Source organism: Triticum aestivum, chromosome 7B (genome assembly GCF_018294505.1).
Source record: "Triticum aestivum cultivar Chinese Spring chromosome 7B, IWGSC CS RefSeq v2.1, whole genome shotgun sequence".
Lineage (NCBI taxonomy): Eukaryota > Viridiplantae > Streptophyta > Magnoliopsida > Poales > Poaceae > Triticum > Triticum aestivum.
Genome location: NC_057813.1, coordinates 524346946 through 524371644, shown reverse-complemented (window position 1 = coordinate 524371644; position 24699 = coordinate 524346946). Strand labels below are relative to the sequence as shown.

The window sequence follows — 24699 nt, the reverse complement described above, 5'->3', positions numbered from 1 at the left end:
TGTGTTTTGGTGACCGAAGTTTGTTCGGAGTCCCGGATGAGATTACGGACATGACGAGGAGTCTCGAAATGGTCAAGAGGTAAAGATTGATATATTGGAAGGTTACATTCGGACACTAGAATGGTTTCGGGAAGTATCCGATAAGTTTCGGACTACCGGGAGGTTACTGGAACCCCTCCCCCCGGGGGACTATTGGGCCTTCATGGGCCCGAGTGGGGAGAGGAGGCCGTGCGGCCAGGTGGAGGCGCGCACCCCCAAGCCCAAACCGAATTAGACTAGGGGTGGTGGCGCGACCCCCCTTTCCTTCTTCTCCTCCACCTCTTTCCCCTTCCCCCTTTCTCCGGAAAGGAAGGAGGAATCCTACTAGGACTGGGAGTCATAATAGGACTCCCCCCTTGGCGCGTCCCCTCTAGGTCGGCCGCCCCCTCCTCTCGCACTTTATATACGAGGGCAGGGGGCACCCCAAAGGCACAACATTGTCTTAGCCGTATGCGGTGCCCCCTCCACCGTTTACTCCTCCAACAGTATCATCGTAGTGCTTAGGCGAAGCCCTGCGCAGATCACATCATCAACACCGCCATCATACCGTCGTGTTGATGAAACTCTCTCTCAACCCTCTGCTGGATCAGGAGTTCGAGGGACGTCATCGAGCTGAACATGTGCTGAACTCGAAGGTGCCATACGTTCGGTGCTAGATCGTTTGGATCGTGAAGACGTTCGACTACATAAACCGCATTAACATAATGCTTCCGCTTTTGGTCTACGAGAGTACGTGGACACACTCTCCCCCTCTCGTTGCTATGCATCTCCTAGATAGGTCTTGCACGATCGTAGGAACTTTTTTTGAAATTGCATGCTACGTTTCCCAACACTTACTTGTGAACATGTTCTGGTAAGTATGGAATATCTGGAATGTCATGCTCTTGACATAGACCGAACTGTCTCATCATCCTATGAAGAGCCATCTCCTCAACCGTCACGTTGAACACCAACTTGGCCTTGGTCATCCAATAGTGCCGATCTCTAGTGCACAATCCAGAAATCCCAACTGGGCACCTGGATAATATAGCCTGATGCGAGTATGGCTCCCAGATAACTTGATCCTCGTGCAAACTATCAAACTGTGCCATGAAGGATGGGTAGCAGCTCTTGACCTGGCTATGCGCAAACTATCTCTATGCATGACAACAAAAAACATTAGTAATACTATTGAATGGCAACAAATAATCGAATTAATTGTTACTTAATATGATAGTACCTCTATCCAAACATATGAAGGATAAGGATGCATTTGAGAAAAGAAATATGCAGTTGATAGAGGCGCAACTGAGAAGGAAAAATATACCGTTTATGATGGTACATTTGATAATGATGCGGTTAACGGTTGTACAGTCGATGAAGATATAATTGATAGTGGTGCATTTGACAATGATGCAGTTGAAAACATGCTTCAACTGCATCACATGTTTCAATTACACCATTTAATTAGTTAGGAAATTGGTAAGTATTTACCCTATAGTCCTGCCTGAAGATAAAACATGGCCCATTGTGAATTAGCCCCTGTACTACTTTCTTTAATGCATGTAAGGGATTGTCAAGTGATTTCTCCCATTTTTGTGATTGCAAGATTTGCGTTTCTCCTTCTCTTCTTGTCACAAATTGACTCTAGAGCAACATTCGAATCGATCGTTTGTAATGAGTAAGGCCCGAGGAAGTGCAAAAAGGCCCCACTGAGTGCAAGGGGTGGCTCTGATGGTGCGGGCTGGTAGGTAGATTTACACTTGGTCTATTCTCCTCACCTTCTTTAATGTTCTTTGGCAATGGATACCCGCTACCCACGAACGCAACAGGTAATAAGCCTATTAGGGTAAGGGTTTGGGCAAAAAATACTCATGGGTTAATAAATGGGAAAAAAATATTACCCATTGGGTAAGCCGGGTGTGGGTGAAGACAATACCCATACCCGCATACAAGACATGTAAAAACTCTATTAGGGTAAGGAGTTTCGGAAAAGTTAATACCCATGGGTTCCTAAATGGGAAAATGTTGTACCCTTCGGGTAAGTCGGGTAGGGGTACAGGATAGGAAGACAATACCCATACCGCGTACCCATATACCCATACACTCATTCTAATAGGTAGATCCCATGTGTCATTCATGAAAGAAAAAAAATCTAGTCGCTCTACCCTAAGATAATGCAGCCACTGGCCTCGACGCAAAATCCCCTTCTCTTACCCATGTGTGTGATCCTGTTTAAATGTGTAGATCTTGTTTTGTGTACTCATTATTTTGTCTCTAATTTTGTTGATCTTATTCTACGCTCTCCTTCATTTGATCATTTCAAAGTAGGGGTTGCAAATGTGTCTTCAATAAAAGAAGAATAGAGAAAACTTTGTTCCTCTTGTTTGCCTTGTAATTGGAAAAGGTAAGAAAATATATATGTGAATGTTTCTCTAAAAAGTTTAGTTACAAGATACTCATCCATGAATGTAATTGGACATTGTATAATGCCATCTAGTTCATACTTATTTCTATTCACTTTTGAAAATTAATACCATTCTTTTTATTCCATCACACAAAGAATCGTGATGTACATGTGCTGAAATACTGAAATGTGGTTTATATGTGCTGAAATGCTGAAGTATACATGCTAAAATTTTGTTTATATGTTTAGAGATGTTGAAAAACACATGGTGAAGTATGTATGGGTAAGTTGGCGGAGATGTGTATTTTTACCCGCGGGTATCACCCGCACCCGGCAGGGTACGAGTATGGAAACAATTTGAAACCCGGGGTGTGGGAATGGGTATGGGTTTATGAAAAAATTTATTGAGAAGGGTACGGGTTTGGGCAATCATTATCTGCACCCGAACCCGGCGGGTGCCATGTTGAGACTTCATCTAATCCCTTTTAATCTACACAACAGTGCTTCAATTGGAGATAAGCTCTACAGAAAAAATGCACCTCGACATTATTATTTCATTCCCATGATTGGTTCCTACTTTCGTTGATCGTTGATCTTCAATTTCGTGTTTATGTTAGGATCCTTTTTAGACAAATCTCGTCAAATTTGTTGTACACGGTCGCCCATTTGAAATTTTATTTGACCACTAGCTTCACCTCACTTCCCACACAACTCTAAATGTTGTATTTTGTTTGTTTCAACGCTCATAGACGAATAGATCTATACTTCATTTTCAAGTTTGGACTTATTTTGGAAAGATTTCGCTAAATTCATCGCACATAGTCGACCATTTGAAATTTTATTTGATCACTAGCTTTATCTGGTTGTTCCAAACAACTCTCATATTGTAAGTCTTTTTTTTCAATGCTCATAGATGAAGTTGTTACAAGTGTGGTGGGATAAGTCCACCATGTCGACAAGAGGTGAGAGTAATCATCAATGAGCATGTAACCTAACAACCAAACGTTGAATATGAAGAGCACAAACACGTAACAAAACACGGTGCTTTGTGAGTAACCAAACGGCATGCAAAAATGGCCCGGATCTTGTGTTAGGCCACACAGTCTATACCGGGCCAGGCTCTAAAGAAACACGAAAAGTCGCACATCAACCAAACACGCCCTTTGTCTTCGGTTTTGGTAGAGAAATCATGGGCGTTCGTTCACGGATGAGGAGATAGATCGATGAAGATAGCCCCTGCGTGTACGTCCGTAATGTTGGACTCCGTTGGTCTTGTGGCCTGGGCGTGCCCAATTCCTCCGGTGGCATCCCTTTTGGACGACTGTGGTTCTTGGGGATGCAGACATTCTACTACTTTCGACGAGAATCAAGCATCACCTTCAATGGCCAAAGTGGTTCAAATATACCAGCTTTGCCTTGAATTTCAGCAGATATTGTGTGAGGTGCGCGCGTGATGGCGTCAGTAGATTTTGCATCAGTGTTGTACTCGTGTTTCTACAAGAAAATATTCTACTTTTCAGCTGCCATGCCCTACAGGAGGAACTCTCATTCTCTCACGAGGAGCTATTATCTCGATGATAACAGAGGCCACCGAATTCTGTAACGCCATTTCCTACAACGCAGCCGATGACAGTGCTACAGCTGAGGAAGGAGAACTAGGCAAGATAACAAACAGATAGCTCGCATTCTCACAGTACTAGAATGGCATCAAGCCATCAACATATGACAAAGCTGGCGACTAGTTAGAAAGGCCATCATTTAGGAAGCTCACAAAGCTAGTTGACAAAAACCTCCAGATCAGACATACAGATTGATTGCGCGTTGACGAGAAGCCGATCAAATGCTCATGCACCATGGATCTCTCCAAAAAGTTCAGTTAAGGATTCCCCTATGATATCAAAAGATCAAAGGCCTAGTGCGTACGTACGCGTGCGCTCGACCGATGGTTTCTAACAAACTTCTCTGCAGCCCGCGACACTTGACCCCGCTTGCTGTTTGCTAACAATCAGCACGTTGGAAACAAGGTTTTCAAAAAGGCTAAATGTAATGGGCCTTCTTTTTCGACCACTGCTTTTCACATATGTGCTGTGTTTTTTGCCCAGTTTATAAGCAAGCTAGGCAGCCACTGAGCTAGTTTGGACTTTGGGATCGATGTGATCTTACATGGTCCCTTGCCCTTAGGCCTTAGCCTTAGGCTAACTATGATAGCCCTACCATGCATAGCTTAACTGGATAGCTGCATACTAGGAATAAGAGATGGAGATGCCATATGGCCGTGCAAGCCAAATGCATGGTGCATATATATGTGATCATTAGAAGGGTAGATATATAGTAGATATGTATCTTTTTTTCTATGAGATAAAATTGAGTCACATGCATGCACATTGGTTGGAAAAATAATATAGTTGAGCTTAATTGTAAAAGGAAAAAAACAAACCACTGCACATTAATTGTTTAATTAGGTTCTCTCTAAATGATAATCACTCCTCTTTCTAGGTGATAAGGAGGGCGCCGAGATATCTAACTCCTTCCGCCGGCCTGGTTCCCCTCCCCTTCAGCGGTGGGAAATGGGGGAAACCCGGGTTTTGCCTATCCATTATGTAGTTAGGGTTATGGTTTTGGTGTTGTGACGACATCATTTAGATGGCGGCGGTCATGTTGCATTCAATAATGGTGCCCCGACTTCAACCCATATCGACGGCGTGGTCGACGTCGTTGAGGAGCCAATGGGTCAGTATCATCATGGGGCATGTGCTCCAATGTTATGTGGTCTTGGTTTGATCATCTGCTTTTGTTGGTCTCGCTATCGGTACACTTGTATTTTATGTAGATTATTCCCACATGCGAGAGCATGTGGGCAGTTTGCCGGTTTCCGCTGGTGAGGCTAGCCCAACCGTCAGGCCAGATCGAGGCACGACCTTGGCAGCTTCTTCGCCTATATCATGTAATTTGCGGCGGGTGGCTACTGTAACAACAATAATGAGAAGTATTCCTCTAAAGCTCTCAATGGGCGATATTGTTCATGATGTTCTCTTGTTCATTCTTTCTCCGGCGATGCCACGACAACCAAGCAAGCGACACCACATTCAGTTCAAGATGATTTTCTTGGGGATTAGATGTATTTCTAAGTTTTCACAGGGTTTTCTGTCAAAATGGAGACACATGTCCTAATTTAGATGTTTCCGTTGTACTCGCATTTATTAACTAATGTAATCCAAAAAAATATTTTTCTTCCCAGGAGCTTGGTTTTCCCTACAGGTAGGAGAATGTTGTGAGCTATTAGATCTATGTCTAACGGTTATATTTTAACCACAAAGCCAGACATGAAAACTAGAGCAGATGCCAATTACAAAATGGATAGAAATATTATGAAACTAGAGTACCACTATAACCATACACATATATAGCGAAAATATGCAATTTTGTGAAAACAATGCGCAACCGCGATTGACTGTACACACATGGGAATTAAGTTTTGAGAAGTAAGGTACACACATGCTAAAAAGAAGAATGACATTCCTGCAAATACATTGCTCTAGGGTCAGCTGAACCCATTAGAATGGTTGCTCCCGTGTTCATATAGGACTAGAAAAATAGGGTGATGCAGAATATTTAAAAAGTGATTCTTTTTAGGGAATTTGAAGAAAGTGATGATTTTTTTTTAGGAACGTGATGAATTTTTTAGGTCAAGAAGCCGTGATGATGTGATAAGAGAAAGCCTCGATACATTTTTTTCTTTGTACAATACATGTACGGCCCATTGGCCCATCCATTGTAACTGGATGTGTGGATCGAGATATATTTAGCTATCGGCTGTTGTTCGTTATACAACGAACAAACTAAAATAAACCGAGTGTCATATATTCATATAGTAAAAAGCAATGAATGCACCTGAAAGCTAGTGCTTACAATGATATCACAAAGAATGTGCTGGGAATACAAGCAATCAAAGCCCGGTTCTTTTGTGGGCACAAACTAAATTTTATTCTACCGGAGGCATGCTAAAAGAGATCCGGTATAGAGTCTACAAAGAGCTGGCCATTTTTGAAAAAGTCGTGCTAAAGAGGAAAACGGATGCAATATAAAATGAATCAGTTAATAACATAAAGAACTAGTATAAGTCTTCTTTATTCAAAAATGAGAGACAGGCAGCTATCCAAGGAATCATGTAGGGCATGGCATGGGTCTCTTTGAGGAACCAATTAAGAAGGCATGCAGCCATGCACGCAAAGATCCCAAGGCAATGGAGAGAGAGGAACATGGGTCCTTCCAAAAGGGAATGATCTTTTCTTAGAGAGAGAGAGGCAACCAGCACAGCAAGTAGTAGAGAGAGAGAGATGGGGGCAAGGAGAGAGACAAAGAGATTAAGAGCATGGTTAATAGTATAGCCAGCTGCTGGCTATAAGCCAGTGCCATGTCATCTACAACCCATCTTATAGCCAACATGTATAATAGTAGATCAAAAGAGTGTACTACTTTTTCATTATGTGGCCTACCTTTCATTCTCACAAAGTGCCTAGGAGCACGTGCTAGAGCTGGCTCTTCACGAAGAGCCCGCTTACCTTCTCTCTCCTCTTCTCTTTCCTCCAACTAAGCAAACATATACTAGTTTATTTCATATAGCCTGCTGACTCATCTTTATTATACTTGCTCTAAGGGGAGCAAGTTGGCCACCAAAAGTGGTGGTCTGGTTTTGAGAAATCCCATGATTTTGTTTGAGGGGACAGGGGGCAGGGATTAGGGTGGCATTGATGCATGGGATCATGCCATGCCTTCCCAAAGACAGCTTACCAGCATATATGGAGCATGAGACACAGAAAACAAGAACACAAGCCCCCTTCTACCTGGGCAGGAGAGGAGACACAACATCTTATTTTTGCTACGGCATATTAGAAAAAACACTAGGTTTGTTAGCATCTTACAAAAAAAAATGCCTACATATATTAATTTGTTAGACTGCTGCAAGTTGCAACACACCACAGGAGTGATCATTACTACCACATAAACAACCTAACAAAAATAACGGACACTAGTTTATGGCTAGTGCTGGGCAAAGCACGCATGATTAGTTATAAATGCAAATAACGGCATCAAGCAACAACATTCAAGTCAAATGTCAGATTATATATATAACGAGGTCGTGCAAGTGAGCTATAGAGCTACAAGATCCTCCTCCTGATCTCCATGCCCAAGAAATTAACTATACAAATGAATAAAGTTTTCCTTTTCATAGAATAAAATAATTGGTGGTCGCAAAAAGTTCATGGTGGATCCATTTTGCAAGATCACACATCTCACTTAAATATCATGGCAATGTGTTGTGAACAGAAGCAATAGCAACAAATCCGCAAAATTCTAATTAACAAATATATACTGGTGCATTAGGTCCAACAATCATATCGACAAAATCTCCGTAAAACTTTACTCCAACACGAACTAAGCGAGAAATGGACAACCAAGAAAGAGGAAAAATAGATGAAATTGGTACTTTTACGGTTGTAGCAGCCTCACAAGTTTTGACACCTCTAATCCAATGCGATCCCCATGCATTTGTAAGCTTTCCAATCTTAAATCAACAGTAAATAACCAACCAACTGGGCAGCCAATGAAAAATTAACATCATGCTGATAGCTAGCTAGGGTTAGGGTTTCTTCCTCTTGGCACACTTAATCCAATAGCTCCTCCTCCAACCAAATCACCATGAAATCTTACTAATTAAGCAGACAATATTATTGCACCAGTGCCGATCATGTTCATATATATAAGCTCTATATAGAAGGCAGTGAGCAAGCAAACCCTAGGTCACCGTCGTCGACTGTTCGTAGTCGCCGGCATGCATGCATGCACAGACCACAGAGTAGAAGGCGCGCGCGCCAATGGCACCTACTGCCACGCCGACACGGACAGCAGCGGCCGCGTCTGCCACCCGAGGAAGCACGCGCCGCGGGACTCCTGCACCAGGTATCCCTCCGACGGGTAGTGCAGCCGCAGCAGTAGCCGTGCCTGCGAAACGGCGAACGCGCTGAGCGGCCGCGCGGCGAACCCAGTGCCGCGTGCCGCGGTAGCCCACCGCTCGAGCCCGCGCCACCACCTCCCGCCTGTGCCGCCCACCGCGGCCTCGATCTCCCTGCCGAGGACCTCCTGCTCCACCGCCAGCCTCTCCCGGCTCCCCGGCGGCACCGTCGCCTCAAGCGCCTCGAACACCGCCGAATAGTGATCCATGGCCACGCCAACACGGCGCGGGAGCTCGTCGATGGGGTCGATCCCTCCTCCGCTCGCCTCCCTCTCGGCGACGGTCACCACGGCGGGGGCCATGGCCTTCACCCACTTCAGGAACGCTGCGAGCTCGTCCTGCCCGCCGAGCTTGTGCAAGAACAGCACGCAGTTCACGGCCAGCGTCTCGTCGGGATGTAGCTCCAGGCTCGTGACAGCGGTGCTCGGGGTGGTGCTCGTGCCGGCGACGTGGTGCGTGCTGGCGGCGCAGGAGAGGAGGAGCGGGGCGAAGTGGAAAGGGAGGTGGATCGAGCGGGCGAAAGCGCGTAACCGGTTGCCTGTACGAAGGAGTGTGTCGCGGTCGGCGCCAGCGCCGGTGATGCGGACCTCGGGCGGGCCCAGCGCTGGGTCGGCTCGTTCGGCGATCGCCTGGAGGAGTGGCGGCCACTGCACGCCGTGCGCCGCGTCGAGGTCGAGGATGTGGACGCGGCGCGAACCCTCCACGGCCTCGAGGATGGCCTGGTTGGCCGTCAGGTGGGCGAACCGCAGGAACGGCGCGATCTGGTTGAACGCCAGGTACGCCCCAGACGGTGCCGGCGCTGTCCCAGCTGGTGGCCGCGGGGAGAACGGCAGCCCGGCCTTGGAGTCCACGCGGAGCACGAGCGCGCGCGCGAAGTGGTACGCGAGGCGGTCGGTGGCGTCGCCGCGCGGGGACCCCGCGGAGAGGAGGATCTCGGCAGCGCGGCGCGCGGCGGCGAGGTCCCCGCGCTGCAGCAGGTCGGCGCAGGCCAGCACGAGGTCCCGCGTGGACGGGGCCGCCGCGAGCGCACGCCCGCCGCCGCCCAGCAAGGCAGCGTCGCCCTCGCCCTCGCCGCTGCTGTTCCTGAGGTCGGCGTTGCTGTTGTTGTTGTTGTTGTTGTCGGTGTCGGAGGACGAGGAAGAGTGGAGTGAGCCGATCATGTCTTCTTCTTCGCTCGCGGCGCCCTGGGACTAGGAGCGTCGTGAGCGGTCGGAGGTGGAGGAGAAGACGGAGACGGAGACGGAGCATGAGGGCGCGCATCTCTGGGGGGGTTTAATAGGGACGATGAGGGCGCACGTCCAGCAGCATCTGGGCTCGCAGCTTCCTTGACAGGACATCATCTGCCAAAAATACACAAGTATGCTGCTGCTGCTAGCTAGCTTGTGTGAGTGAGTGAGAGGGGAGAACCCAGCAGCACCATCACCAGCAACCAGCTACGCTACTACAAATAATGCCAGCCATAGCCTACTAGATGCACTGTGCAAACTCACAGATGAGAGAGGGAGGGAAAGTAGGTATTTTGCTCGGCACCAGTAGTACTGCTTTCTCTCTCCTCACAATCCCTCTCTCTCTCTAACTATGTAGAGGGGGAAGGGGAAAGGTGGTGGCGAGGGTGGCGTTGTCTTTTATCCCCTGGACTGTGGCGAGGATGATTTGGGTGGGCTAAAGCGCGAGGGGAATCTGAAACATTCCAAGGAATGGTGGGCTCATGGACGAGGTTCATACGCTAGAGCTTAGCTACTAGTTGCTGCATCTAGAAATACTTATTAATTAGTGGCAGCTTTAGATCGGCTAGATAGATGAATGGACACCTGCGTGTAGTAGGGGGCTATTGCTAGCTTAGGGCGAATTGGATTTTGTGGTAGCTTAGTGGTGATCATTGGATATATGTATGTTGTCTCAAATGTTTTTGAGGTGATTCTCTCTCTCTATATATAGGTAAAACTTGCGTCTATCACATCTGACCACAAAATCTGTTAAGTCTCGCTAAGCTTTTGACGGTTTAACTCAAAAAATATGAAATAAATACTGGAGAATCACTCTAATGTCATAAGATGATCTAATGGAGCGATTGAAAAAATATGCATTTACGAGTCCTCAACAAAAAGAAAACTTTTCAGCTCACTGCAAAATAAATATATATTGAACTACTTGTCTTTTTATTTAGGACACATACAGTCGTATTTTTTAAATCGCTCTGTTGGATCATATTATATTGCACGTGTGTGGTTTTGATATTTTTTTCCAGGTTTTTGGGTATTTTAATACCGTCCAAAACCTTAACTAGCTCTGTGGTAAGCTATGATAGAAAAATTTGATGCGCGTGCTTGGTTGAGGTCGGGGGAAGATACGTGCGTTAGCCTTAATTTTCACTAGAGGCTAACGCATGCTTGGCGGTGCCGTTCTACACTCGCGGGGTTGTCTTTTTCACTCTAGCATGTTACTGTGTGAGTTGTTTCATTTGGTTTTATCTGTGTTAGCTTGAGTTTTAGTTATATTCTAATGCCTTTTTCTCTCGCTCGTATTGCTAGAGACAATATTTGTTCTGAGGGGAGAGTGAAGTTTTCAGTGCGTGGTGTGGTTAGTGGCTGGGCCAGAAAAATGGAATGAGCAGGGCAAAATCTCGTTAAGTCTTGTTGGTGAGGACCAGATAATCTCTTGGTCCAGCATTGTAACTGTCCGCGAGCATCCCAATTTGATCAACAAGGCCGACGACAAGCCACATCTCTTCCCAGCTTACTCTGCACCCTTCAGTAACCTACATGTTGTCTATAAACTGTTTTGTTTCAGCCGGGTGAAATGTTGTTAGTTAAAATTGCTCGATATTTGCCATAATACTTACATGGATGAGTTATTGGATCAGTGCTCAAACATACCCGGAGGTGACGTTTTGGTTTTCCACCTAGTCTGAGGGACATTTCCATACCTACTTCCAAGTGGTACACTTTGGCAAATTCTTTCCAAGTACATCCTGTGGAAAAGGTCCTATCTTCTTCGTTTCTGATCTTCTATAAAAAAACAGAAGCCCTCTCTTGTCTCCAGGTGGATATGTACAGTGGTCTTAATAGATCTGTTACTCAGTTTCTCTAGAAGCCCGTCTCTTGCAAAGATTGTTCAAAGTTATTAAGGCTGTTTATGAAGCCGGTACAATTTCCAATGGTGCTTACTGGAATTTAAGAACATTGTGATGGGGAACGCTGCATGAAAATCAAAAAATTGCTACGTAACACCCAAGATCTAATGTAGGAGATGCACATCAACGAGAGGTGGGGAGTGTGTCTATGTACCCTTGTATACCGTAAGCGTTAACGATCCAAAGATCGTGGTTGACGTAGTCATACTTGCGACGTGATCCAATCCGATCCAAGCACCGCATATGCGGCACCTCCGAGTTTAGCACACGTTCGGCTTGGTGACGCCTTCTCATTCTTGATCCACCAAGCAAGGGAGAAGTGGTAGACGAGATCGGAACCAGAACGACGGCGTGGTGGTGGTGACTGCAGCAGAACTCCGAGCAAGGCTTCGCTAAGAACTACACGAAGGAGATGAAGGAGTAACGGGAGAGGCGACGGCCAAGGGTGGAAGGGTTGCTACCCCCTACGCGTCCCCACCTTTATATAGGCGAGGAGGGGGCTGGTGGCTTGCCCTCCAAGCCCCTAGGGTCGTTGGCCAAGGGGGTATAGGAAGGAAATCCCTCCTTTCCTTCCCCACCGGTCAATATCCCCCTTTTAGGGATCTTGATCTTATCCCTTCGGGATATGATCCTATTCCTTTTAAGGGGGATCTTGGTGCGCCTAGACCAGGGATGTGGGGCCTTTTCCCCACTACCCACGTCCATGTGGGTCCCCCCATGCAGGTGGTCCCAACTCTGGAATCTTCAAGAACCTTCCAGGTAGAATACTGAAAATCCTGAACATTTGCTGGAACCCTGGATATGACTTTCCATATATAAATGTTTACCTCCAGACCATTTCAGAGCTCCTCGTGATGTTCTGGATTCCGTATGCAATTCCCTTTGTCCTTAGATATGTTACTTGCCCGAGATTCGATCGTCGGTATCTCCATACCTAGTTCAATCTCGTTACCGGCAAACCTCTTTACTCATTTCATAATACAAGATCCCCGTGACTAAAGTCATTAGTCACATGCTTGCAAGCTTCTTACGATGTTGTATTACGGAGAGGGACCAAAGATATCTCTCTGTCACACGGAGTGACAAATCCCAGTCTTGATGCATGTAACCCAACAAATACCTTCGAAGATACCCACAGAACACTTTTATGATCACCCAGTTACAAAGTGACATTTGATAGCACACAAACTATTCCTCCGGTATCCGGGAGTGGCTTGATCTCATGGTCTAAGGAACAAATACTTGACATTACGAAAGCTACGACAAAGTGAACTTAGTGAAACGATCATATGCTAAGCTTATGGTTGGGTGTGTCCATCACATCATTCTCCGAATTATGTGATCCCGTTATCCAATAACAACTCATGTCTATTGTTAGGAAACCTTAACCATCTTTGATCGACGAGCTAGTCTAGTAGAGGCTCACTAGGGAGACAATGTTGTTTATGTGTTCACACATGTATTTAAGTTTCCGATCAATACAATTCTATCATGAATAATAAACATTTATCATGAATAAGGAAATATGATAATAACATCTTCATTATTGACTCCAGGGCATATTTCCAACAGTCTCCCACTTGCACTAGAGTTAATAATCTAGTTTACATAGTTATGAATCTAACACCCATGGAGTTCTGGTGCTGATTATGTTTTGCTCGTCGAAGAGGTTAAGTCAATGAGTCAGCCACATTCAGATCCATATGTACTTTGCAAATCTCTATGTCACATATAGATGCTGCTACTACACTCAGCTTGGAGCTACTCCAGCTCACTGCTCCACCATTCAAAATAAATATGTATCTGGTTTAAGACTTTGAGTCCGGATTAGTGTCGAAGCTTCCATCGTAACCCTTTACACGAGCCATTCGTCACCTCTATAAACGAGAAACATGTCCTTAGTCCTCTTTAGGTACTTAAGGATATATTTGACCATTGTCCAGTGATCTACTCCTGGATCACTCAGGTACCTACCTACCAGACTTATGGCGAGGCACATCGGATCTGGTACACAGCATGGCATACATTATAGAGCCTATGGATGAGGCATAGGGGAAGACTTTCATCCTTTCTCTTTCTTCTATCGTTGTCAGGCTTTCAGTCTTACTCAACTTCACACCTTGCAGCATAGGCAAGAACCCCTTCTTTGATTGGTCCATTTTGAACTTCTTCAAAACCTTGTCAAGGCATGTGCTTTGTGAAAGTCCTATCAGGCATCTTGATCTATCTCTATATGCCCAATATGTAAGCAGTTCTAGCCAGGTCTTTCACTGAAAAACTCTTATTCAAATAACCCTTTATGCTTACCATAAATTCTATATCATCCACATATAGTATTAGAAATGCAACAGAGCTCCCACTCACTTTCTTGTAAATACAAGATTCTCCATATGTTCGTATAAAACAAAAAGCTTTGATCACCTCATCAAAGCGTATATTCCAATTCCAAGATGCTTGCACCGGTCTATAGATGGATCGCTGGAGCTTGCATACCTTATTAGCATCCTTAGGATCGACAAAACCTTTCAGTCACATCATATACAAGTCTTCCTTAAGGAAACCTTTAAGTAACACTGTTTTGAAGTCCCTCTGCCAGATTTCGTACCCAAAACATGCGGAAATTGCTAACATAATTCCAACAGACTTCAGTATCGCTACGGGTGAGGAAGTCTCATCGTAAACCCGTTGAACTTGTCGAAATACCCTTTGCAATAAGTCAAGCTTTATATATACAGTGACATTACCATCAGCGTCCGTCTTTTTCTTAAAGATCCATTTGTTCTCAATGGCCTGCCGGTATTGGGCAAGTCCACCAAAGTCCATACTTTGTTTTTATACATGGATCCTATCTTGGATTTCATGGCCCTAAGTCATTTATCAGAATCCGGGGTCATCATTGCTTCTTCATAGTTTGTATGTTCGTCCCTGTCTAACAACATGACTTCCAAGATAGGATTACCATACTACTCTAGTGTAGTACGTGTCTTAGTCGACCTACGAAGTTTAGTAGTAGTTTGATTCGAAGTTTCATGATCATCATCATTAGCTTCCTCTCTGATTGGTGTAGGCATCACGAGAACTTCTTTCTATGATGCCTTACTCTCCAATTTGAGAGAAGGTACAATTACCCCATCAAGCTCTGCTTTCCTCCCACTCACTTCTTTTGAGAGAAACTCCTTCTCTAGAAAGGACCCATTCTTGGCAACAAAGATCTTTCCCTCGGATCTGTGATAGAAGGTATACCCAATGGTCTCTTTAGGGTATCCTATGAAGACACACTTCTCTGCTTTGGATTCGAGCTTATGAGGCTAAAGCCTCTTGGCATAAACGTCACACCCCCAAACTTTAAGAAACGATAGCTTAGGTTTCTTGCCAAACCATAATTCATACGGTGTTGTCTCAATGGATTTAGATGGTGCCCTGTTTAAAGTGAATGCGACTGTCTCTAATGCATAACCCCAAAATGATAGTGGCAAACAGGTAAGACATCATAGAACGAACCATTTCCATTAAAGTATGATTACGATGTTCGGACACACCATTAGGCTATGGTGTTGCAGGTGACGTGAGTTGTGAAACAATTTGATACGTCTCCAATGTATCTTCAATTTTTTATTGTTCCGTTCTATTATAGTATCAATATTGGATGTTTTATATGAAATTTACCATTTTTGGGACTAACCTATTGACCTAGTGCCAAGTGGCAGTTGCTGTTTTTTTGCCTGTTTTTGGTTTTCCAGGAAATCAGTACCAAACCAAGTCCAAACACTATGAAACTTTTTTGACGTTTTTTTCTGGACAAGAATGGCCCTGGAAGTTTTGGGAGGAGACCACAAGGCAAACGAGGGGACGACAAGTCAACAGGGCGCCTAGGGGGGTAGGCATGCCCTGATGCCTTGTGGGCCCCTCGTGGCTCCGTCTGACCTAATTCCACCTCAATAAATTCTCTAAAATCAGGAAACCAACAAAGAGCCACCCAAAATACTTTTTCCACCGTCGCAAGTTTCTGTTCTTCCGCGATCCCATCTGGAGGCCTTTTCCAGTACTGTGCCGGTGGGGGAATCGATCACAGAGGGCTTCTACATCAACCTTGCTGCCCTTCCGATGATGTGTGAGTAATTTACCACAGACCTACATGTCCATAACTATTAGTTAGATGGCTTCTTCTCTCTCTTTAATATTCAATACAATGTTCTCCTCGATGTTTTTGGATATCTATTCGATGTAATGTTCTGTTGCGGTGTTTTGTTGGGATCCGATGAATTGTGGGTTTATGATTAGATTATTCATGATTATTAATTGAGTCTTCTCAGAATTCTTTTATGCGTGATTATTATAGCTTTGTATTTCTCTTCGGTCCATTTGTTTGGTTTGGCCAACCAAATTGATTTATCTTGCAACGAGAGAGGTGCTTTGTAATGGATTCAATCTTGCTGTGCTCTATATCCCAGTGACAGTAGGGACAAGACATGTATTTGTATTGTTGCCATTTAGGGGAAAACAACGGGGTTTGTTCATTTTGTTTGGATTTCTTTTGTCTACACAATGTCATCTTGCTTAAGCCGTTACTCAATTTTTATGAATTTAATACTCTAGATGCATGCTGGATAGCGGTCGATGGGTGGACTACTAGCAGTAGATGCAGGCAGGAGTCGGTCTACTTGTCTCAGACATGATGCCTATATAAATGATATGTTTGATTCATTGCAATAGTTTTGCGATATAGAGATGATAATATGTGGGAGGTACTAGTGGATGATCGTGTTTAGTAAGATATTGGTGTTAATGTTTGTGATTCCCGAAGCATGCACGTATAGTCTCCCGTTATGCCGGGAAGTTGGAGCACAATTTATCCTTGATTTTCTATCTTTGTGTGAAGGTCAGGGGCGTGCGATGGTTAACTCCTACCAACCTCCCCCTAGGAGCATGCGTAGTAATACTTTGCTTTGAGGGCTAATAAACTTTTGCAATAAGTATATGAGTTCTTTATGACTAATGTGAGTCCATGGATTATACACACTCTTACCTTTTTGCAATTTGCTAGCTTATACGGTACAGTGCATTCCCTTTCTCATTTCGAGTCATGGTGCAAACTTCGCCGGTGCATCCAAACCCCGTGATATGATACACTCTGTCACACATAAACCTTATTATATCTTCCTCAAAACAACCACTATACCTACCTATTATGGCCTTTCCATAGCCATTCCGAGATATATTGCCATGCAACTTCCACCACTTCCGTTTTCATCACTTGAGCATTCATTGTCATATTTCTTTGCATGATCATATAGATGACATAGTATTTGTGGCTCAGCCACCGTTCATCATTTTTTATACATGTTAAGCTAGATCATTGCACACCCTGGTACACTTCCAGAGGCATTCATATAGAGTAATACTTTGTTCTAGGTATTGAGTTGTAATTTTTATTTCTTTTGAGTAATATAAGTAAATAGAAGTGTGATGATCATCATTATTCATTATTAGAGTATTGCCCCAGTGAGGAAAGGATGATGGAAACTATGATTCCCCCACAAGTTGGGATGAGACTCCGGACAATGAAAGAAAAAAGGAAAAAAAGAAGAAAAATAAAAGAAAAAGAGAGAAGGGGCATTCTAGTTCCACACTTGTGCTTCAAAGTAGCACCATGTTTTTCATATGGAGAGTCTCACATGTTGTCACTTTCATATACTAGTGGGAACATTTCATTATAGGATTAGTTGCACACCCACTTAGTTTTCATATGGAGCTTTCATACACTTATAGCTCGTAGTGCATTCGTTGCATGGCAGTCCCTACTCCTCGCATTGATATCAATTGATGGGCATATCCATAGCTTGTTGGTTAGCCGCGTCGATGTGAGACTTTCTTACTTCTTTGTCTTCTCCATATTTACCCCTATCATCATACTCTATTCCACCCATAGTGCTATATCCATGGCTTGCGCTCATGTATTGCGTGAGAGTGAAAATGTTGAAGCGTGTTAAAAGTATGAACCAATTGCTTGGCTGACACCGGGGTAGTACATGATTTATACTTTTTGTTAGGAAGACAGAGCACGACAAGACTATATGATTTTGTAGGGATAACGTTCTTTAGCATTGATATTTTGAAAGACATGATTGTTTGTTGGGATGCGTGAGTATTGATGTCTTTATGTCAAATTATAGACTATTGCTTTGAATCACTTGTGTCTTAATATTCATGCCCTGATTAGACATATGATCAAGTTTATGATAGGTAGCATTCCACATCAAAAATTATCTTTTTTATCATTTACCTACTCGAGGACGAGCAGGAACTAAGCTTGGGGATGCTAATACGTCCTTGTCGTATCTATAATTTTTGATTGTTCCATGCCAATATTATACAACTTTTACATACTTTTGGCAACAATTTTTATGATTTATTGGACTAACTTACTGATCCAGTGCCCAGTGCTAGTTCCTATTTTTTTGCATGTTTTTTTTTTCACAGAAAATCCATATCAAACGAAGTCCAAACGCGATAAAAATTTATGGAGAATTATTTTGGAATATAGGTGATTTTTGGGACTTGGAATCAACGCGAACGGGGGCCCACAGCCCCCACAAGACACCAGGGTGCGCCCCAGGGGCCAGGCGCGCCCTGGTGGGTTGTGCCCTCCTCCTATGTCGGTTGGATCTCTACTTCGGGTGCAAGGAAGCTTATATCCAGGAAAAATCGTGTTAAAATTTCAGCGCAATCGGAGTTACGGATCTCCCGGGATATAAGAAACGGTTTTCGACCAGATCTGGGGAACGTGAAACAGAAGAGAACAGAGAGGGAGATCCAACCTTGGAGGGGCTCCTGCCCCTCCGCCTCCATGGAGTCCATGGACTAGAGGGGGAACTTTCTTCCATCTAGGGGGGAGTCCAAGGAAGAAGGAGAAGAAGGAGGGGGGCTCTCTCCCCCTCTCTCCTGGTGGTGCCAGAGTGCCGCCAGGGCAAGGATCGTGATGACGATCTACATCAGCAATCTTGCTACCATCAACACCAACTTTCTCCCCCTCTATGCAACGGTGTAACATCCCTTCTACCCGCTGTAATCTCTACTTAAACATGGTGCTCAACTCCATATATTATTTCCCAATGATATTTGGGTATCCTATGATGTTTGAGTATATCCGCTTTGTCCTGTGGGTTAATCCTGATCTTGGTTGGTATGAATGTATATTTTATTTATGGTGCTGTCCTACGCTGCCCTCTGTCTCGTGCAAACGTGAGGGATCCCCGCTGTAGGGTGTTGCAATACGTTCATGATTCGCTTATGGTGGGTTACGAGAGTGACATAAGCTTAAACCCGAGTAGGTGAGTTGTTGCGTATGGGATAAAGAGGACTTGATACTTAATGCCATGGTTGGGTTTCACAACCTTAATGATCTTTAGTAGTTGCGGATGCTTGCTAAGGGTCCAATCATAAGTGCATATGATCCAAGTAGAGAAATTATGCTAGATCATGCCTCTCCCTCATATATAATTACAAGAATGAGTATTGGTACTTGTTATTGATGGCCTAGGGACAAATAACTTTCTTGTTGACAAAAGGTATCCACTTTTATTGCCTTGCAATTTGTTCATAGTTTTATTATTGCAAAGTACTCGTAGTTTTATTGTTGCAAAATAGTTTCATACTTGTTTTAGGTTAAGCAAACGTCAAGTGTGCGTAGATTTGTATCGGTGGTCGATAGAATTTAAGGGAATATTTGTTCTGCCTTTAGCTCCTCTTTGGGTTCAACACTCTTATTTATCGAAAAGGCTACAAATGATCCCCTATACTTGTGGGTTATCAAACAACTGCTAGCTAATCCTTATGCAAGAGATGGAACCAAACATCCTGATATGCACTTGATCTATGTGGATGAAATTTGTGTATTATTTAAGCTTGCAGGCTTGCTCGGAGATGAATCTAAGAAGAAGGTTTTCCCTTTATCTTTGAAGGGAAAAGCATTGACATGGTGTAGGCTATGCGATGATATTGAATCTTGGAACTGGAATTGATTGAAATTGGAATTCCACAAAAAAAAATCCTATGCATCTAGTTCATCGTGATCGGAATTATATGTATAGTTTTTGGCCTCGTGAAGGATAAAGTATTGCTCTATCTTGGGGGAGGCTTAAGTCAATGTTATATTAATGCCCCAATCATGAGCTCTCAAAAGAGATTATTATTCAGAATTTTTGCGCTCGGCTTTCTCGTGATGATGAATCCATGCTCGATACTTCTTGTACTGGTTCTTTTATGAAGAAGACTATTGAATTCAGGTGGAATCTTTTAGAAAGAATTAAATGCAACTCTGAAGATTGGGAACTCGACGAAGGTAAAGAGTCAGGTTGTAAGCTTGAATTTTATTGTATTAAGTCTTTTATGAATACCGATGCTTTTCACAAGTTTAGCACTAAATATGGATTTGACTTTGAGATGGTAGCCTCTTTTTGTGAATCTTTTGCTGCTCATGTTGATCTCTCTAAGTAGAAATGGTTTAAATACCACCCCCCTATTACAGAAGAAATCAAAGAACCGATCATGTTTAAAGATGAAACTATCATTTACAATGTTGATCCAGTTGTGCCTACATCTTATACTGAAAAACCACCTTTCCCTGTAAGGATGAAGGAACATGCTAAGGTCTCAACTGTGGTTCGCAAAAGTAATATTAAAGCACCTAAACCTTCTGAGAAAATTAAAGTAGAACCTAGTGTTGCTATGGTTAAATATCTCGTGGTAGAAAATATTGATGTGCATGTTATTTACTTCTGTGATTAAGCTGCTAGAAATTGCCAAACCTGATGATAAAGATAAACATAGTCCCGTAGTTGGCATGCCTATTGTCTCAGTTAAAACTGGAGATCATTGCTATCATGGTTTATGTGACTTGGGTGCTAGTGTGAGTGCTATTCCATTTCCTCTTTACTAAGAAATTATGAATGACATAGCACCCCCTGAAATAGAAGACATAGATGTTAATATTAAACTTGCTAATAGAGACACCTTCACACCACTTGGGATCGTTAGAGATGTTGAAGTTTTGTGTGGTAAAATAAAATACCCTACTGATTTTCTAGTTCTTGGTTCCCCACAAGATGATTTTTGTCTCATTATCTTTGGTAGACCTTTCTTGAACATTGTTAATGCTAAAATAGATTGTGAAAAACAAACGGTCGGTGTTAGCTTTGGTGATGAGTCTCATAAGTTTAATTTCTCCAAGTTTAATAAACAACCTCCGAAGAAAGAATTAACTAGTAAGGATGAAATAATTGGTCTTGCTTCTATTGCCATGCCTCCTACTGATCCACTAGAACAATATTTGCTAGATCATGAAAATGATATGCATATGAACGAAATAAATAAAATTTTCTTTGAACAACGACTTCTGCTCAAACACAATGTGCCTATTGAAACTCTAGGAGGTCCTCCTCCACCTAAAGGTGATCCTGTGTTTGAATTAAATCAATTTCCTGACACTTTGAAATACGCTTATCTCGATGGGAAAAATATATATCATGTTATTATTAGTGCTAACCTTTCAGAACATGAAGAAGAAAGATTATTCAAAATTCTAAAGAAGCATCGTGCTGCTATTGGGTATACTCTTGATGATCTTAAGGGCACTAGTCCCACTCTCTGTCAGCACAAGATTAATATGGAACCTGATGCTAAACCCATTGTTGATCATCAACAACATTTGAATCCAAGATGAAAGAAGTGGTAAGAACTGAAATACTAAAGCTTCTGGAAGCAGGTATAATCTATCCCATAGCTGATAGTAGATGGGTAAGTCCCGTTCATTGTGTCCCTAAGAAGGGAGGTATTACTGTTGTTCCTAATGATAAAAATGAACTTATTCCACAAAGAATTGTTACTGACTATAGAATGGTAATTTATTTTAGAAAATTAAATAAAGCAACTAGGAAAGATCATTACCCTCTGCCTTTTATTGATCAAATGTTGCAAAGATGATCTAAGCACACACACTTTTGCTTCCTTGATGGATATTCTGGTTTTTCTCAAATACTTGTTTCACAACCTGATCAAGAGAAAAACACATTTACTTGTCCTTTTGGAACTTATGCTTATAGACGTATGACATTTGGTTTATGCAATGCACCTGCTACCTTTCAAAGATGTATGACTGTTGTATTCTCTGATTTTTGTGAAAAGATTGTTGAGGTTTCCATGGATGATTTTTGTGTTTATGGAACTTATTTTGATGATTGGTTGAGTAATCTTGATCGATTTTGGAGAGATGTGAGGAAACTAATCTTGTCTTGAATTGGAGAAGTGCCACTTTATGGTTAATGAAGGTATTGTCTTGGGGCATAAAATTTCTGAACGAGCTATTGAGGTGGATAAAGCTAAAGTTGATGCAATTGAGAAAATGCCATGTCCTAAAGATATTAAAGGTATTCGTAGTTTCCTTGGTCATGCTGGTTTCTATAGGAGGTTTATTAAAGACTTCTCCAAAATTTCTAGGCCTCTTACTAATCTCTTACAAAAGGATGTTCCATTTCCTTTTGATGATGATTGTGTAGAAGCCTTTGAAACACTTAAGAAATCCTTAACTTCTGCACCTATTGTCTAATCACCTGATTGGAATTTGCCTTTTGAAATTATGTGATGCTAGTGATTATGCCGTCAGTGTTGTTCTAGGACAAAGAGTTGATAAGAAATTGAATGTTATCCATTATGCTAGCAAAACTCTAGATTATGCTAGCAAAACTCTAGACGGTGCCCAAAGAAATTATGCTACTACTGAAAATGAATTTTTAACAGTTGTGTTTGCTTGTGATAAATTCAGATCTTATATTATTGATTCCAAAGTAATTGTTCACACTGATTATGCTTCTATAAAATATCTTATGGAAAAGAAGGATGCTAAAGCTAGACTCATTAGGTGGGTACTCTTGCTACAATAATTTGATTTACATATTACTGATAGGAAAGGAGCTTAGAACCCCGTAGCTGATAACTTGTCTAGGTTAGAGAATATTATTGATGAACCACTACCTATTGATGATAGCTTTCCTAATGAACAACTTGCTGCAATAAATGTCTCTCAAAATACTCCTTGGTATGCTGACTATGCTAATTACATTGTTGCTAAATATATACCACCTAGTTTTACATACCAACAAAAGAAAACAGTTCTTCTATGATTTAAGACATTACATTTGGGATGACCCACATCTTTATAAAGAAGGAGTAGATGGTATTATTAGACATTGTGTACCTGAGCATGTACGTGAACAAATCCTACGAAAATGTTATTCCGAAGCTTATGGAGGACATTGATACATCTCCAACGTATCTATAATTTTTGATTGTTCCATGCTATTATATTATCATTTTTGGATGTTCAATATGCATATCTATGCTATTTTATATTATTTTTGGGACTAACCTATTAACCTAGAGCCCAGTGCAAATTTCTGTTATTTTTCCTGTTTTAGAGTTTCGCGGATAAGGAATACCAAACGGAGTCCAAAGGGAATGAAACTTTCGCGATGATCTTTCTTGGACCAGAAGCAAACCAAGAGACTTGGATATGAAGTTGGAGACGCAACATGGCAACCACGAGGGTGGAGGGCGCGACCAGGGGGTAGGGCGCACCCCCTACCTCGTGGGCCCCTCGTGGGTCTCCTGACCTAGTTCCTTCGCCTATATATACTCTTATACCCCAAAAACATCAGGGGGAGCCACGAAAACATTTTTCCACCGCCACAACCTTCTGTACCTATGAGATCCCATCTAGGGGCCTTTTCCGGCATCCTGCCGGAGGGGGATTTGATCATGGAGGGCTTCTACATCAACACCATTACCCTTACAATGAAGCGTGAGCAGTTTACCACAGACCTACGGGTCCATAACTAGTAGCTAGATGGCTTCTTCTATCTCTTTGATTCTCAATACCATGTTCTCCTCGATGTTCTTGGAGATCTATTCGATGTAATATTCTTTTGCGGTGTGTTTGCCGAGATCCGATGAATTTTGAATTTATGATCAGATTATATATGAATATTATTTGACTCTTCTCTGAATTCTTATATGCATGATTTGATATCTTTGCAAGTCTCTTCAAAATATCCGTTTAGTTTGGCCTACTAGATTGGTTTTTCTTGCAACGGGAGAAGTGCTTAGCTTTGGGTCCAATCCTGCGGTGTACTTTCCCAGTGAAGGGGCAGCAAGGCACGTATTGTATTGTTGCCATCGAGGATAAAAAGATGGGGTTTTCAGCATATGCTTGAGTTAATTTCTCTACATCATGCCATCTTACTTAATGCGTTACTTCGTTCTTTATGAACTTAATACTCTAGATGCATGCTGGATAGCGATCGATGTGGAGAGTAATAGTAGTAGATGCAGAATCGTTTCGGTCTACTTGACACGGACGTGATGCCTATGTTCATGATCATTGCCTTAGATATCGTCATAATTATGCTCTCTTCTATCAATTGCTCGGCAGTAATTTGTTCACCCACTATAATATTTACTATCTTGAGAGAAGCCACTAGTGAAACCTATGCCCCCTCGGGTCTCTTTTCCATCATATAAGTTCTCTTTTACATCATACTAGTTTCCGATCTACTATTTTGCAATATTTTACTTTTTGATTTATAAACCAAAAATACCAAAAATATTTAATTTACCATTTATCCATCTCTATCAGATCTCACTTTTGCAAGTAACCGTGAAGGGATTGACAACCCTTTATCTTGTTGGGTGCAAATTTGTTAATTGTTTGTGCAGGTATTTGATACGTCGCCAATGTATCTATAAATTTTGATTGTTCCATGCTATTATATTACCCGTTTTGGATGTTTATGGGCTTTACTTTACACTTTTATATCATTTTTGGGACTAACCTACTAACCGGAGGCCCAACCCGAATTGCTGTTTTTTTGGCTATTTCAGTGTTTCGAAGAAAAGGAATATCAAACGGAGTCCAAACGGAATGAAACCTTCAGGAGCGATCTTTTTGGAACAAACGTGATCCAGAGGACTTGGAGTGCAAGTCAAGAAATAAGCGATGCGGCCACGAGGGTGCCCGGCGCGCCCCCTACAGGTGGGCGCGCCCCCCACCCTCATGGGCCCCTCGAGCGTCCACCG

The 24699-nt window shown here is 42.8% G+C and overlaps 1 protein-coding gene across 1 annotated transcript; it reads right to left on the bottom strand.

Moving 5' to 3' along the window:
- Positions 1–7992: 7992 nt before the first annotated feature.
- On the bottom strand, positions 7993–9987 carry LOC123159250 (protein MONOCULM 1). The gene has a single exon (XM_044577076.1). It carries the CDS (start codon positions 9596–9598, stop codon positions 8309–8311), a length of 1290 nt encoding a protein of 429 aa, XP_044433011.1. The 5' UTR covers positions 9599–9987; the 3' UTR covers positions 7993–8308.
- Positions 9988–24699: the final 14712 nt, after the last annotated feature.

Coding starts and splice junctions, on each gene's coding strand:
- LOC123159250 (XM_044577076.1), bottom strand. CDS start 9,598: ATGATCGGCTCACTCCACTCTTCCTCGTCCTCCGACACCGACAACAAC.